The 17588-nt window shown below is 47.3% G+C and overlaps 1 protein-coding gene across 1 annotated transcript; it reads left to right on the top strand.

The window, feature by feature from the left end:
- The first annotated feature begins 4780 nt into the window (after positions 1-4780).
- LOC135918620 (mucin-17-like) lies at positions 4781-8824 on the top strand. The gene is made up of 2 exons (XM_065452241.1): positions 4781-4988; positions 6509-8824. The coding sequence occupies exons 1-2, from the start codon at positions 4796-4798 to the stop codon at positions 8044-8046; spliced, it is 1731 nt and encodes a 576-aa protein (XP_065308313.1). The 5' UTR covers positions 4781-4795; the 3' UTR covers positions 8047-8824.
- Positions 8825-17588: the final 8764 nt, after the last annotated feature.

Raw genomic sequence — 17588 nt, 5'->3', positions numbered from 1 at the left:
GGTAAAGAAGCGGAAAACAATATAAGCGGCAAACGGCATTACGAACTTTAGCGAAATGCCTTTAAAGCGCACGCTGCACTGCAGACGAACTTCGTTGCTCACACGTCTAACTATGATCGAGTGAAAAAAACACCGACGAGACAAGGGAAAGGATGAGAAGAAGAAATTTCCCGCCTAAGCGACGATCCATTTTTGCTACGTTGCTCCCGCTGATGAGGCTTTGCGAGGAATGATTAGAACCGTATCGCCGGCACGTTTTCGCCGGTACTTGAGGCCCCCACCCTGCAACAATTCTTCTTCGACATTCCTTGAAGCTTTGGCCACCGCACACATGCGAAAGGTGTTGCCTATTTTCCTCTGAAAACGTGAATAAGACAGAGAAGCACTATCAACGACACAACAAACTACGGCGCGCGGCTGGCTCCTCTCCCGTGTGTTCTGCACAAGGCCGCCACCAGTGGCGCGTCCATCGGCGCGCACTGCGCGTATAGGCTCTCGCTCCAGCCAATGACAGGGAAAGTAAATTTATGTGCGTCGATTAGTTTAGGCCAGAAAAAATAAGCAAGCCGTATGGTGTTTCTTTCTTCATTGTGGCATTGTTTGTTAAGTTTTGTTTTGTTTCGCGTTTGAACACGTTTGAATACTTCGGCGTGCACCATGCAGTTCAATTTCCATGGCTCTATTTGTTATTTCAAGCATTCGCCGAAACGGGGGATCTGTCTTCTGCTCTCAAAAAAACTTTTGAAAGTAAGTGAGTCGTTTCCGTCTCTGTGACGTCCGGGAATTACGGGCACTGGCTGTCATCCTTGAAACGCGCGTTAGCGTGTGCACGGCGTTGATACGTGCCTGCCATGACCGAAATTTATTTCCAGTCATCATATGTCCTTTCGGATCATTTTCGGAGCCATTCCCCCCCCCCCCCCCCTATTGCGAACCACTTGAAAGAGCCTGAGGCCTACGCACATAACAGCATGATGTGTTACAGACCAGATGTGTGCAAAGGTACACAAAATACAACGATAAAGAAAGTCAATAAAAAGAATAACGTAATAAAATATGAATAGCTATTACCAATACAACGAATGCAGTTACTCAATTAATACGTACATTCAGGAAATGTTAGTACGTTAAGCGAACGTGTAACGTTTAACGTGAATACAAATCACAAAATAACGCAAATAACAATAAACCCGATGCATAAAGGTAACAAACACCGGAAAAGTTAGTACCGTTTGGATTTATTTCTGTTAAATATTTGTGAGCAGTTCTGCGATTTAGTGCCTGATTGATGACTTTCCGACCATACATGTCAGAAAATAAGTTGTCACAGTAGGACGCCTTTGCCTTCTTTAATTCGGCAGTTAGTTTGTTTCTAAAACTTTTAAATACTTTGAAGTTCTTAGCATCTTTTTGTACGCAGATAGTTCTTCAAGAGATGGCTCTTTTTTTGTTGTTCTTGTATGCTCCCGTCTTACTCAAGGTTTTCCTGTTTTTCTACAAGATTTAGCGCTTACGTGAGGAAAAGATAACTTGTAATGGCTCGCAAATATGGACAGGAATAAGTTCACGGTTGCATTAAACATAGGTCTATGCCTAACTTTATTGTGGTAATATTATTTTTTTACTTTTCGGTAGTGTTGAGATCAGCAATCAAGATAGGGCGATGTCAATCGCAAAAAACGCTTTTCTGAGATAACCCCTGGACCGATCTTAGTGATGTTTGTTGAATTTGAGAGAGAAAGTTAAATTCTAGTGACTGCTGAACGCAGAATTTCGATTTAGCGCCAGAATTCTGTTGACAGAATTTTGAAAAACTCGAAAATTTGATAAAATAAAAGCACGAAGTTTACAAATTAATAGCTCTCCGTCAAGAACAGATATCGCGGTTCTGTCCACGGCATCCATTAGATCAATCAAAGTGGTCGAATTCGGTATGTCAATTTATATATTAATTGAATTTGTTACGTTGTGTACAAAGGCTCTGCAATAATTGTATTTACGATTTACTTAATTTCTTGAAATTCATGAGTAACATATCCATTTTGTCCACATTAGATGTACTATCACATGCAATCCGCATAATTGTGATATCGTTTTTCATTATTGAATTACGAAGCTGTAAACATGATAGTATCGTTTTCTGGAAATTTGTAATTTTTGCCGATTTTTAATAATAAATAAACAACCTAAATCAAAAATTCGAAACAACAGCCACTATACGTTAAGTTTTTCTTTTAAATGCAACAAACCTCATCAAGTTTGGTGCAGTGGTTGCCGAGAAAAACGAATTTTCCTTTTACATGTATTTAGGTAAGAGCATCCCAGCTAAAGCTTTCTCTTAAAGGGCCCCTCGCCAGGCCCCCTAGCAAATTTTGGTTATAGACTGGAAGTTGTTACGTGTCCTCTAGGGAGCGTTCTACCGCAAACGTTTTTCAAATGGCATCAATGATAGCCTAGATAAATATATTTCTGTGTCGCGAACCCATGATTTCAGGATGCGAGCTCTACTGCAAAGCCAGACATTCTCTCAACTCGTCCCGTCTAGGCTGCGCAAGTGAAATTCCTGCCCCCTTCCCTGTAATGAAAGATAAATAGTTTTTCATCATTATCATCATCATCATCATCCCTGTGTTCTCCCATACCGCACCTCGAGAATCGCGTGACGCATACGTCACGGGTTCTCCCTTCATTTTTTTCCCCCTTTTTTTTTTTTGGCGTGTCGTATTTCCGCTGACGGTGTCGCGTGCGAGCTTTTGGGATTGTCTCGTTTCGCGCAGCGCACAATTTTGCACGCTGTGCACGATAACACCTGACTAGCCGTATCAGGCAGCGCTACCGAGTCCGACACAAGCGGATTACAAAGCAGGTAGTTTCGGCGTCTGCGCGCGCGACTGCACGACGTGGGAACAAGCAGACGAAGCCGAAGCATGTCTCTCTTGCTGGGGTGCGAAGTAAAACAAAAACACGCAGACATCCGGTTTGTGTGTTTCATTATTTCTCTAATCTTTAATTCGCCTATATTCAAGCAAAAAATTACACAAATAACAGATGTTGCCTTCAATAATTCTCGAAGTCACTTGACGTCACGAGTGACGTCACAGTGCGAACACGTGTACGCAGGTGCACTAGCACGTTTACGTCATCCACCGGATACGAGCGTGGCAGCCGCGAGGAGAAGGGAAAGCAGCGCTCAATTTTAAATTTCAGATATTTACACGGTGCGTAGCGACATAATACCTTGCAGACACGATCGTTATCGCGCAAAGCATGCTCTGCGCTTGTCAGCTCAAAATGGCCATACCTGGTGAAGGGCCCTTTAAGCTAGAGAGATTCAGTAGGGACTGAGGAGTGGTCGTTACACGTGACGGTGTAGCAATAACAATACTGTAGCCACAAGCATAAAGTTTGTTAATGAATCCACGGGACTAAAGCTATCGCTCAGAAGGTTTATATTAAAGTCACCAGCTAATGAAATGTTGTAAATATCAGGTGTTGAACATTCCAAAAGCGCCTCTAGAAACTCCTAGAAAGCACTTCAATCACCAGAGGCGGGCGGGAAAGCGTCACGTACATGTTCATAGCGTTGTTCATGCCTCACAAACAGCAATGACGCACGTAAATGCCGGGATTACATCGCACAGCATGCATTCTTTAACTTGCATCGCCAGTCGGGCACCAGACAGTCCGCTTCGGTTAATAATATAGTTATTGTAGATACTCGTAATTAACATATCGCTTTCGTCGTGATACAACGTTTCAGATAGCATAATCATGTAGATGAGAAAAATAAGTTAGATAGGTGCGCTTAGACCATCTAGCTTAGGAGCTGTGGAGCGTACATTAAGGTGAATAGCAGTGAACATGCTCTGCGATGGCGGCGAAAGCCGCCTAAGTTGAAATGACAGACAGCACGCTATCTACAGCATCGCCTGTACAACAGAAAGCTGTTTTCCGAAACAAGGAGTTTCAGGATGATATGGAACTGCGAGCTCGCTGCAATGGTAGCGTGCTAGAATTTCTTTCTCTATGCTAATGATCTTTCTAGTACACTCTACTGCAATGTGGAGGGGAACGCGCCGCCACCAGCGACGAGACGCGGGCGCGGTGCATTGTGGGTGACGATCAAGGCCGGCACGGAATGCAGTGTGTCGCACCTCGCGCCATCCAGGGAACAGCGACGGACGCCGGATACGTCGGCCGTGCCTCGCGTTGGGCTATGTAGCACTTAAAGCGCAACTCCAAACCTTGATATCGCTTTCAGTATGTCGACGAGAGGGCAATGGACGGATGGATGGAAAAACGTTATTGACAGTCCTGAGACACGCGATTTTCGCGCGTATCTCAAGGTGAAGCTGCAAAATTTAAAACGAAGTTTTCTTCGCCCATCCCATGATTTCGCCTAGGTCGGACGGTCGCTAAGCAGGTTCTCGCCGAGAAGATTGCCCCTCCCTCATATATATATATATATATATATATATATATATATATATATATATATATATATATATATATATATATATATATATATATATATATATATATAAGGATAAGGCAGGGGAAAGCTTTCATACATATGGGCAGTCAGTTTAGACAACCTGATATGTGATACAGTTTGTGCGATACTATCCCACGTCTCTTCGCACGACTCGAGGTAACCTCTGAAGAAGTTTTCACCGCCGTGTTTGACCATCACTTCATTCATCCCAATTCCCTCCTGTGGGTATGCGCCACTGCGTTCGAGGACGCTATCATCATCATAATCTTCACCGTTGCCCGCGTGTCGCCTGCCTCGGCGATGGACACCAGCTCGCTCATCTTCAGCGGAGGTCGTCCGAGCAAGACGAACGCTGTGGCTTCTTTATTCGCCCTGACCCTAGCCTTGGGCACTCTGGCCGTCGCAGCATTCGTCCTCTTTACAGCCTTCACTGGCTGGAACAACCTGGCAGTTCGCAGGCAGCTCCGCGTGCTCGAACCGCTCGTCGCAAAGGGTGAGCGGGAAATGCTAGCACGAGCTGCTTTGTAGCCTTCACGAGTCGAACACGAGCAATTCTTCGGGATACTAATTTGAGAGCAATCCTTGTCGGCTCTTCTACCCACATTTAGGCCTAATTCAGATAGCCTTCATCCTCCCCGTCCCGTCATAGTGACTGTTTCATCAGGAGTGAGCTTTTTCTCGACGCCTTCTCGCGAAAACAAGCCGTCGGTGATGTTGGCAGACGCTTCCAAGGCCACTGGCATCCCGTCTTACGGCGATGTGACAACTTCGCCGGCGTCCTGTTTTTCAGAAGAAACCGGCGAAGAAACGGTCTGCCCTGTCAGGATCTGGTGTCGCAATGGTGATGAAAAAGCCCGACGGAAAGCCGGAGAACTAGTGGAATACAGAGCGATCCCACAGTCCATTTGGAAGATGCGTCGAACTGCTGGTCCCTCGCTGCGTACCCCTACCAATGACGTCAATGGTGAAGGCCGCGCGTTGGTGAAACCCAACATGGGGAGCTCGATGGTTAGGCAAACTCTACCGCGTCCCGCGTGACCCCACCACTATCTCAATTGGCGCGGGCCAACGATCACGTGACGATCAGGTCAGGAGAGCTCCGGTACATTAGGAGAGGTTCGTAGCCGCGTCAGCCGCGGCGGTAGTGGTGCCAACGTCGAGTGGGGCACATACTCCGTGAAAAAAATGGGGCAAATCCTTTATAGACTTTGCACTGATTTTGTTGATGCGTATTCTTCTCAGTCTCACGAAAACCCTTAGGGCGCAATGCATATTGTAATTTGCTCCTTTTCCCACCCACTCTCTTGCTCATCTGAAAAAGTCGCTGTTTGATCAAATGACACGGGCACATACATGCTGCAGCATGTGGAGAAAGCTACCATCCAGCCGCTATGTTCACTTGAGAATCTCTCTTGTTTCTATAAAGAAGACAAACAAATAACTTCGCCCTGGCATTCATTGTGCTTACTTTTGCATCACGGATTGCAACACCACCTCATTGCATTTGAAGCGTACTTCAACGTCGTTGTTGATCGTTGCTGACGGTACGATGGTCTCATACACAGTAATATATAATTTCTAGAGAACAGGCGGCAACTAACATCACTAAATTATTCCTAAATGCCGCTGCTTGCACTTAAAACCTCAAGTTAGAGCAAAAATTACTGTTTTATCGATCTAGTTTAACCTTACGTCGATAACAAGGATGCAAGGCCGTGTGCGCAAAGGGTGGCGCAAGCTTTCAGTATATGTATAAGTCCAACATTCAGAAGAAGGCTTAGAATATAAGTACGCATAAGTATTGCTTTTATCGATGATCACCCATTCCGTGTGCACTGCTGGGTATCGGAGCTCACTTCTCGGTTGTTCCATACGAGAGCATGTAATTCTAGGGCAAAGGCAAACCTGCACCTCCTGAGAAGATCTCGGGGTGCCTAATATGCAAAAAGGAACAGCCAGTAACCATTCTAGTCTGCAATTTCTGATCAATATGTGTATTTTTTTTTTCTACAGTGCCCAACACCAACACAACCAGAAGAAGCAGAAGGAAGCTTACTGCCTCATTTTCTCACACGCTGCCACACAGCTCCCCCTCTTCTATTGTCGGAAACAGAGCACTCACGCTGAAAGACAAAGTGTCATCGGCCTTCACTGTGGCTCACAAGAAGAGCGCGTCGACAAGTGAGCGCACAGTGAAGGACACCTCCACCTTTCTGGCTCGCTTGGTCAGTGCCTCTCGACAAACCCAGAATCCGCTTCTGTCGACGCCGATTGCACACGGCCTTTTAAACCAGAACACGGCCATCACGTTACTTATTGCACCCGAAAGAAAAGACTATGCGTTTCAAGGCCTGCCAGAAGTGTTCACCCCGGAAGAAAACGCGCATGCGTTCCGCGCCAAAGAAACTGCTAAAGGCACACCTTCTCACGCCGGACCAGGCCACGTTTCAGTAGTGTCGTACACCGATTACGAGTCCTCAGCGAAGTCTCGCAAGAGCGCTCGTGGCGCTCCTCGATTCAGCGATGGCTCGGAGTGGCCTGTCAGAGAGCTCACCGCACTTCCCGAAGATTACGATATAAGCCGTAACAGCTTCTTTCTTGGCGCGAACGGCAGCAGGCCGCGGCACCACAATCACAGCCAGCACGGCCAGCGTCCGATCTTCCTGCCAGAAGGCCCGGCACACGAGCACAAGATCTTTGCCGACAGGGCGTCCACCACCGGGCGACCGAAGACGTCTCCAGCGCCACTCGCGATCCCGACGCCGATAACTAAAGGACCGTTGTACATTAAAACGCCGACGAGGCCGTCATCGCCGCCGAGGTCGAGTGAAACTCCGCCGACGGAGGCGAATCATCAGCCCACATTGCTGAAAGGTCACGATAGGACGGTCGTTCGAATACGTCCGCCACGTCCCACGATGCCTTTTCTAAGGCCTCATACGCATGTCACCGCGAATGTTACGGACTCCTTGTCCGTGACGGCGTACACGTATGCAGGGAATGATAGTGGCCATCAGCGCAATCATATCGACGGGGACCACATCCGGACTGGTGCTTCCGCCAACGGCCAAGACCATGAAGGACATGTTCCTGGTCTTCCGGAACGAAGCTCGCCCGCAGATGGAGCGAGTTTGCCACGCTCACCCGCCACCCTGGCAGCGCCAGCGAAAAGCGACAAGGTTCAACCGACTTCTAGAACGTATAGCTTTACGGCAACCACATCTCCACGGGTTTCCGACAGCTCGCCGACCTCGATTCAGCATTCACCGACGACAGTGGATGAAAAAGAGCCCTTCACTGAAGACGGGGAAACAGAAACGAGCATGGTTGACACAAACCCTCTCAAGCACGACCACGTCATGCCGTGGCCGTCGAGGAAACCTACCATCGCCTCTGATCACCATTACGGTATAACGCACAGAAGTCACGTACGCAAGCTAAAGCTGGCAACAGTGAAAGTCATAGCTCAGCGGGATGCGACGGTACGTGGTCCCGGCGATAGACACCGTATTTGGAAAGGTCCGCCTGCATTAAAAAGAAGCGATAGATAGTCGAGTGCGCCATCGTTGTCCAGTCGCCGTCCCCTCCCGACCTCGCGTCAGACAGCGGAAAGTCATCGAGGCATTTTTGAGTCGTCGGTGCGACTGTGGATGAGAACTCCGAAACGCTCTAAAGATACGACAGTGCTGATAACCTGGGAGGACGATTGACTGTAATATAAATATAGCAGCGGCAGAAGCCGTGCGACCTCTTTTGGTTTATGACGCAACAAGAAAGCAAGCTGCCGTCAATTTTCGAGTGCTAGGTGGAATCCTTTTGGCATCCCACTGTGTATGCCCTGGCGCCCATCGTCCGTCTTGAACTGCGTGCAAACGTGTTTTATTTTTTCGTTACTCTGCAACGAAAAACGCTTCTTACCTTGTTGTAGCTATTAAAAAAAACGACCTACATATATCGAAACCCGTATTTATCAGTTTACAGTAACAATATTGTCTGACCTAAGTAACCAAGGAGAAAAACGATAAAAATGTGCAGCCGTGTGCAAACATACACACACTACATGTGCCGGGAAAAAAAAGAACGAGAAAAAGACATTTCGGGTTCTTCGCTTGCAACCAAGCATTGCGAACTCTAGCCTCCACTTAGCTTGGAAGGGATTTAATGAAGCCGAAATGAAGTCTGAAACTGGGATGGCTTCTTTTCTTGGTTGATTGACGTTACAGTGGCTTCTGTTACTTCGTCGATGTCGATTCCGTTCAAAAATTTTGTCCCTAGAGGGACTGTGCGCTATTTACATCTCATTGGATTCGGTTCGGCTGTGTCGCTATTAATAAAAATGGCTGTGGCTTAGCTAAGGTTAAGCCCAGGATGCGAAGCATACTAGCCTTTATTTTAGTTGTTGAACCACTGTTTAGCCTGGTGAACTGCTGTTGCTTGGCTATAGTATTTGGTTCGGCTAGACGAAGAAACAACTCATGCGTTACTCTGCTTCACCTTCAAGAGTGGAACGCGAAAGCGTTCCCGTCGAGCCGCCAAGGGGTGTAAGACAATGGGCTACGGCGCAGCGACTACGCGCTCCGCATTGGACGCGGTGAGCGTCGTGCAACGCAGCGTTCGGCGCGGCAACGAAATGTGCGCCTGAGCAAGCGACGCAAGCCTGAGCCTTAGAAACAGCTCGTTTCTAAGGCAACACCGCATTCACTAGAGGCGCTTTTGTACCGCTTTGAAGCATCGTACTCGTGGCTCAGTGGTAGCGTCTCCGTCTCACACTCCGGAGACCCTGGTTCGATTCCCACCCAGCCCATTTTGCAAAAGTTGAGCCAAAGCCACCTAGAAGATCAGTCTCTGTAGCACGCCGCAACCTTCGCTTCTCATTCCAACGAGCAGCTCTGTCTCCAGGAGGCATCTCACCTCGTGAGTGTCTAGTATAGCAGAGGCAAGTGCAGCTGCTAATATACCGCCGCGACGCCGCGAGCGACGGCGCGAGTTAGAGCCCCGTTTCTCCTCTGTCGTGACGTCACGGTGTCACGTGGTATTGAAGGCGACACCGCCGTGCCTGAGGAGCTGGGTTGAGCTCTCGTAATATGCTCCGCATAAAACGATAAAGTTCTAAATGACTCTGTTGTTTCCTTTGTTTATAGCAACGTTCGCATTAATGTAACAGGTTGTTTCAACTTTGCCACAGGTGTCACTTTTGTGTGCGCCCTCTTCGCTTGCAAGAAAATTTCTGAGTGGGATTATGGTGCATATTAAACGCAACACGTACGCAACTTCCAGCAACAGGGTCCATCACTAATTGCAAGCAGCTTGTGCGGAATAAGCAAGCCGGATGCTTTGTATTGGAAGGCCACAAGCAGCCTGCAACTCTTGTACACCCCTGCTATCCCCACTTCCTCCCTACTCCCCATAAAACCGGGGGTGGTGCATGTGTAGAAAAGGTTGAGGCATGGAAACCGGGTTAACCGCTAAACAACCACTGTTCCCGCTCAGTCGCTCTGATATCTTCCATCTACAAACGGGATAAGCGCCGCTTGTTGTCGAGTCGCATAACCGCCAACCAACGGCTTGAAAAAGACTGCGGTAGATGGCGACGCTTTACAGCATAAGAGAGAGCGTCGTCCCGTAGTTAACATACAAATAGGCTGATGATTACGATGATGATGACGATGATGGTGATGGTAGAGTTACAAAATATGCTACCTTCGGTTGCGTATGCATTACCTCCAGCACAGCAAGCACAATGAATGCGCTATGATGGGACAGCATTAGAATACACTCTGGGCAGCATGTTGTCCGCTCCAGAAAACGACGGAAAAGCAATTTGTAGAACCGCGGACACGCCTCTGGTGACACCACAAGCAAGGCGCTGCTAGGAACTGCTTTCCTTGGCGCGCAAGTTCTAAATTCATAGGAAGAAACTACCTGCATTTGCACACGAGAACGCTGGTGCAAAAATGCAGATCATTTAAATTCGCGCAAGTATATGTAAAAGTAGGTCTTGAAATTTGTTAAACACAATAAAATCGCAACAATCAAGCTAAATGTAGGCTTTGACGCATCAATGCCCCCATCGTTTTCGTAATGTTGTTTTGACTTGCAGCAGCAGTAAAGGGCGCCTTCCGCTCTTCTGCTAGTTGCGCTCGCATGCGCGCATGCTTTATTCATCAAAATAATTTGAATTTATGCGTCAGAATACATGATGAAACAGCACAGAAGGAACGGTTGCACGAACGTCTTTCTTTTTTCTTCCCTTCAACCACAAAGAGGTAGGGCTTTTAAACGGGTTAGCTCGCTGCGAGAATCTCCACTCATGTTAGACAAGTGACGGAGGAAGCGAAGACAAAACATGGCACTTTCACGTGACACAAAGAGGAGACGCTAAAAATGTCTATAGCTGTAGTTTGCGACAAACATAGTTAGCGCGTCATTTTCTTACAAAACAAGTAGGCAATTGTTTTTATTGATGTTCTGTTATTAAAGTCTGTTCTTTTTTTACTTGAATCAAGATTTTCAGACCCACTGATCTGCAATGAGCAGCAGCCCATTGGTACTGATTGCAGTACGGGTCGCTTATTGATACAAATTGTGCGGGGGTAATATTTGCAAATGCGACGGCCGTTTCCTTTGAGCAACATCACGCATATTCGTTTTAACGCCATTTGCTTTTTCTAGAAATAATATCTCAGCCAGTATATGCGTCTGACTTTTAATAGCCGCCACCAAGCGAACGTTTTTAACACGGCGGATTTTTTCGACTGCGGTGTTTCACTGGCATAACGGCAGCACGGCTTCCATCGTTAACGATCTGCTGCGTGGGCTTGCTAAACGGTGGGTACAATGACACTGCCTGGCATATTAAGCTTTGAATTTATTCGCATGTGACGCGGATAAAGCAGATTCCTGCAGTCATTTCTTAAACCTTCAAGATTTGCAACTATTCAGAAGCGCAAGTTATGAATTCCAAAGACATTTCCTAGAGCACCTAAATTATCTCACACTTGTGGAAAAAAATAATAATTATATGTTTATTGCTTTTCAAACGCAATTCAAACTAGGCTCTTGTCATTTTGTCACATTGCTAAAATTCGTGACATAGAGTGCAGCATAAATAATAAATATCTCCGGCTGCTTCTGTGTAAATGATCCGCCGCGAATTATTCAATCCATATTAGTGGCAAATGTACTTCCGGTGATAGATTCAGATTTATTGCATTTGAGACATAATAAGTTGACTGTCTTTTTACTATTACAGAAAGAAACAGTTGTCATCTAATCGAGCCATGACTAAAGACAGCACAGAAAAGAACATAATTGAAAGAAATGCACACGGAAGCCGGTGATGTGTTTGTGATTTTCTGTCATGCAGCATTGCGTGCACTGTTCTTAGTCGGACATTATTCACAAACTCAACCCCGCTTCCACCATAGTAATCGAGTATGTGTTTTTTTTTCTTTCGACCCAGGCTCCAAGACGCTGATAGTATTTGTTCCCCCCTTTGCCCTGTCTTGTCTCTGGAGGTACGTCAACAGTGAATGTGTCACCACTGGAAGTAACATCAAGAGCCACAATTCTCACAAGATATGCTTCTGAACCCTTCTCTTAGAATGACAATTTCTTCACTTAATGGACTAACTTTTGTGTCACAATTTTTTGCTTGCATGTTCGTCAGGGCTTCATCATTTTTCTTTTCAGGAAGAGGGACAAAAGATAGATTGCTGGTCTGCAAGCTGCCTCCGCCATGCCATAAGAAGCACAACGGTCATCTTAATGTCAGCAGATCTACTGGAACTCAATGTTTCACTAGGAAATGTGTGCAAGTTTGCCACATAGAAGGCTGTGGGCCCTACCAGGAAAGCATTAGTCTACGGCTTTGTATCATGTCGAGCAGGAATAAAATATTTCACATAGAAGCTTACTTGCATTTAAGGCCGTTTTATAACGAATGGAGAAATAAGATGTTGAGTCTCAACTTGTTTCTTTTCTAGTCATTACTACCATGACCACCAGAACAGAAACGTGGTAGCAAACTCATACTTGCTCTGTGATCTGCTCTTTGCAAATCAGCTTGGCACGAAATACATGCTTCCTCAAAAATAATGTGTTAAATGAAAATGCAAAGAAATTTGAGGCAATCAAAAGCACTCAATTGAATTGTGAAAGCATGGCACCTCACGATAACTGAATTCCCGTGACTCTTATGTCGTTCGTGAACAGTTAGCATGAATTCAATGACTAGACTAGCCTTGAGCAGTAAGATAAGAGCTGTTATAAAAAAAATGTCCAAAGATTGCGACACTCCTAATGCGAAATTCGAGCGCAACTTTATACGTGTTTTCATTTCGCTATATATTGAAACAAAGAATTTCACAAAGAAATCACTGCACCGACTGCCAGTGGGCCAGTGCTGTCAGCGCCTTCGCAGAGGGAGGGGCAGTATTGGAACGATGTCACGTTGAGTGGCATTGGCGCCAGCTGTGGAAGATGACGAAAACGAAGGCGCGAATGATATACCGAGGCAAATAATTTCAGACCGAAATCACCGCACCGACTGGCAGTGAGTCAGTGCCTTCGCAGCGGGAGTGGCAGTATGGCAACGCTAGCATGACGAGCGGCATTGGAGTCAGCTGTGGAAGAAAACGAAGAAGACGACGAGCGCGTTGTTATAGTTGTTATAGTCGGTATACCATCGTCATGAATTAAGAACAGTTATCTCACTGCCATCATGCCGTTGTCGTCATACCACGCTCGTCGTTCAACTGACGCGTCATTCCTTCTTCCTCATTCCATAGTTGTCAATGCGTCAGCGCCATACAGTGGTCGTCATACCGCCATGCTCATGGGTGAGTGAGTGCCGTGGCAACAAAGGAGGATACCAGATTACCATGCAACATATAGCCTGAGCAACGGTAATCTCAGAATGAGAACTCAGATGTTAAGTAAACGACTTCAGAAATACGGTGCGTCACTTAATTGCTCTATTTCTAATCGCGTTGCCACCGACAGTCATTGTGAAATAGTTCTGCTGCGTTGTTTGTCTTTCGTGTCCCTTCAGGAGTGTGTTTGATGGGCGACAGCAAACACACGATGTCTCGTCCTTGAGAGACCGAGAGTCAATTTTATTGATGCCAGCAATCACGAGGGCGGACACAGCCACCCTCCGCGTAGCAGACGGCCGAGATCCCCTGGGTCACCGCGGCTGCTTTGGCTAGCTGGACGGCCCAGACCTGGTCTCGCTGGTCTAAGCTGAGAAGCAAGGTCTCCAACAGCTGCCGGTTTTGAATTTTTCGACCCTCGAAAGGAGCGTCCTCCGAGCGTGCCCATAGAATATGTGGCATATCCGCCCTACCCATACATAATTTACATTGCGATAGCGGTTACATGCAGCGAAGCCAACTTGGATGGATAAAAAGAATTTTTTTCGGGCCGCAACAGTCACATGGAGACGGATTATTAGCGAAGCTGTTTAGACTGGATACACGAGGTGCATACATTATGAAATCATGCATTTTTTTTTCATACGGAACCATACTACGCCGACACAAGCGCTGCCGCGGTCACCGCACCTCCCACGCATCTGCCGCAACCGCCGCTGCAGCCGCGCCGGCAACCACGTACTTTGCGTATGCCCTCAATATGCGGCCGAACGAAGAAAACTCAAATCTACAGTTGACAGCTTGGACTGCCGCACCTTTTCAGAAGAAAAGCTTTTGGGCTCGTGGAGGACTGTTGACTGTGCCCAACGTGCCATAAAAGCACTTTTGAACTTTTTAAGTGAGACTGGTTTAGACGATTGCCTCTAGAAGCTGTGAGATGTGTAGTCAGTGCGAAATGTGTTTGCGCAAAAACTTTTTGTGGCAAGATTACTTTTTGTATGGACAAGATTACTCTTAGTGTATTGCGTCTCCAGTGCGCATCCGCATATTCGACAACGTGTATATAGTATCTCATTGTACCATATCATATCATCCGCCACCTACCTTTCCCTGTATTTCCCACTTCCCCATTCCCCAGTGAGGAGTAGCAGGCTAGAGACACGCTCTCCAGGCCGACCTCTCCTCCTTTCTCCCCATTAAAATCTACTCCTCCTCCGACGCGCGTGATGTTATAAGCACAGAAGCGTAGGCGACGTGCACGAACGCCGTGCCGCACTCTTTCCCCCTCTTCCCTAGCCGTCTCCATTGCTGCAGCGCCATTGACAGACTCTTTCCCTCTCTTCCCCAAATGGTGCCCTGCACGCGCGTTCCTGTACACGATGCGGACGCAAGCCGCCTAGGGTACCCCCTGTAGCAGTTTTGTGAAGCGCACGTCCGGGCATCGGTTTTCAAAGCGAAAGCTTTACTGGTCGCGAACATGCGATTTCGCCGTTGCGGTGCACCGAGGAGGCACATGACGTCACAACGCGCGTCTCACCGTGGATATTTCTCTCTCTCTCTCTTTCGCTCCCTAGTCACTACTGCGCATGCGCCACTAGTAGCACCGAGCCACAGGTGTTCCGCCGCTGCGCAGCGCCGCGCGTTTCCGCCGCCGCCGTTTGGTATGACGTCACACTACGTTCCTCGTCGTTGCGGTCGCCTCCGCTCGCTTCGCCAGCTGCGTCGCATGCCTCATAACACGTCGGACGATTGAAAAGGCGGGCTCTCGTGCACCACCACCACAGTTGAGGCGGCAGTATGGACGGCGACAATTCTGATAAGCAGGAGGAGGTCTGGAATCGACATCGGAACGAGATGAAGAGAAAACGAATCGCCCAGGAAACAGACGAACAGCGCGCCGAACGACTGGCTATAAACGCCACAACATAGATAGACAACCAGACTAACCTGGACTTGCAATCAAGATTAACCAAGGCTAACAACCATGTTATGCCTTAGCTTTCGCTCCGTATATCCTGGCATAGCCGAACTAAGCCACTGCCCATTTTTTATTGGTCAACGCTGTCCTGGCGCTCGGACTGTTGTGCCTGTTGGCCTCCGAAGTACAGTCGGATTATGTTCGCCATTTCGCGAAGGATATTATTTGCCTCCTCCTGGAGGTGGACTGCGTTTTTTTGAAAGTTTGCATACCTTTCTTCATTTTTTTTTCGGCTCGTTTGTCCTGGCTCTCGGGCAAATTTAAGACTTTTTCTATGGAAGATGTCTGTTGCTGCCTTTTCGAGTCTATGCTTGCTCGCCTGTGGCAGCAGACGTTGAAGCCCGGCTGGTCGACGCCTCACTGGTTGACGCCCGGCTGGTCGAGGCCAGGCTGGTGGACACCTCCACATTCCTGGTGTGTGGGCTTCTGGGCGCTGCTGATGGCGGTTCTCAGGCTATAACCTCTACACCTTCTGCAGCCCTTGCACCATCTCCAGCTTAAGGAAACAAGAAAAATGGAAGGTTACCTAACGTTGCATCTAAGTGATTATTTTTGCGTTGCATGCTGAGTGCAATTGTTACACATAACATGCAATAGCATTTCAAACGTACCAAAGTTATATAGAATGATTGACGTTTCCTCTAAAAGAGATTTAGTAGGCCCTAAAGCATGCGGCCTAGATTGGTACCATCTTGTAACGTAACCAGCTTTATCTAGCTCGTCCTGTTTTCACAACTCCAACGAAAGTAACAAGTATTGTTTTGTCACCCGTTATGTCGGATCGAATGTTAACCAATGATTGTGAAGTTACACAGACTATGACGCTTATAATTGCACTTATTTGTGCTATATTTGTGCACGCGACAAAGCTTTAGTGACGTGAAAATCTCTAAACTTTGCTGCCACATGTCTACCACGAAAGACCTAGCTTTTCAAAAACCAACTTTAATGTTTTCAGCCCATTTCGAATTTTTGCGTACAGCCAAAATAAATATATCTTGCACCCGAAAGCTCTCTTGCACCAAGCTTCGGTCATTTATGGGCAGGCTTCCGAGGAACGTGTCAAGGCGTTTGTAAAAATTCTCGCTCGGTTGCTTTTGACCCAGTGCCAACAGTGTTTGCCTTTCTGAAATAAAATACAAAAGTACAGATGAGAGTCACTTCATTATGTTGTAAGAGAGGAACAGGAATTTTTTTCAGCACCTGTCGGCTTAAAAAAACACGGTATTAAATATGCACTAATTGTGAGCTTGGGTCGAGTTTTCCATTTTGTGCTTGATTTGCTTCACTGTGACGCACACAGCCTGTCCACACTCCTCACTTGCGAGCTCGTTGAAGAGTGCCGTCATCCGTACGTATGCGGGCGCGTTATGTTTTTGAGTCTGCAGTTGGAACAGGTGGTCCTGCCACAAAATAACTAGCAAATGCGTTGGCGACGGTGTCCACACGAAGTGCTCTTGCGGCAGAGCGCTCGCCTTCAGTGGGGACACGCTGTTGCTGGGAGCTGCCGTCTTGCCGAACTGACGACGCAACGGACGAAATTAGCAGCGGAACGGAGACCGGCGAGCTCCGTTGGTGTCCATCGCCGCTGGGTTTTCAACGGCGCTGGCGCTGCCGTCTAACTCCGTCCAACGGCCGTTAAGGGCAACTGCTATTTCTTTAACGGCCTTTGAAGTGCCCGTGTAATAAGGGTATGAAACACTTACTGTGCTCAGCAAAGTTGATAATTGAGCAAGTTGGTATGACATAATGAATACTGGGGGGGGGGGGGGGGGGGGGGGTTATCGGGCAGCGCACGAAGAGAGAACAAAGAAGAGAGGAAGCGGACGACACAAACGCTGCATATATATGTCGTCTCTGCCTTTTTTTATGTGTGCTGCCCCCTTTGCTCAGTATTAACGCTTGCTGTGTGTAAAAGGGTAAGTTTTCGAGGGGAAAACCTCTCAGTTCGAATTTCTTATGCATATCGATGAAGATAGTGTTCACTGCTACACGTATGGTGGTGGTAACAACTTTATTGAGACTCTGCTCAGTTATGATCTGGTAGGCCCGAGTCCTAGAATGGCACCTCACGAGGACCGACCCTTTCGGCCCAGGCAACGTGGGCTTTTTGTAGTTTTTCATCCGGCGTTCTGAGCAGCTCCTCCCACGTCTGTTGTGAGGGAGCTGGCAGGAGTGACCTGGGAGGGGGTAAGCACTCGCACCCCCAAATAATCCAATTAAAGTTGACGCAATCTATGTG

Source organism: Dermacentor albipictus, chromosome 5, assembly GCF_038994185.2.
Source record: "Dermacentor albipictus isolate Rhodes 1998 colony chromosome 5, USDA_Dalb.pri_finalv2, whole genome shotgun sequence".
Classification (NCBI taxonomy): domain Eukaryota; kingdom Metazoa; phylum Arthropoda; class Arachnida; order Ixodida; family Ixodidae; genus Dermacentor; species Dermacentor albipictus.
The sequence above is the reverse complement of the archived record's forward strand: the minus strand, read 5'-3'. Positions and strand labels throughout refer to the sequence as shown.

Coding starts and splice junctions, on each gene's coding strand:
- LOC135918620 (XM_065452241.1), top strand. CDS start 4,796: ATGGACACCAGCTCGCTCATCTTCAGCGGAGGTCGTCCGAGCAAGACG. Junction 4,989..6,508: donor CGAACCGCTCGTCGCAAAGG/GTGAGCGGGAAA, acceptor TTTTTTCTACAG/TGCCCAACACCAACACAACC.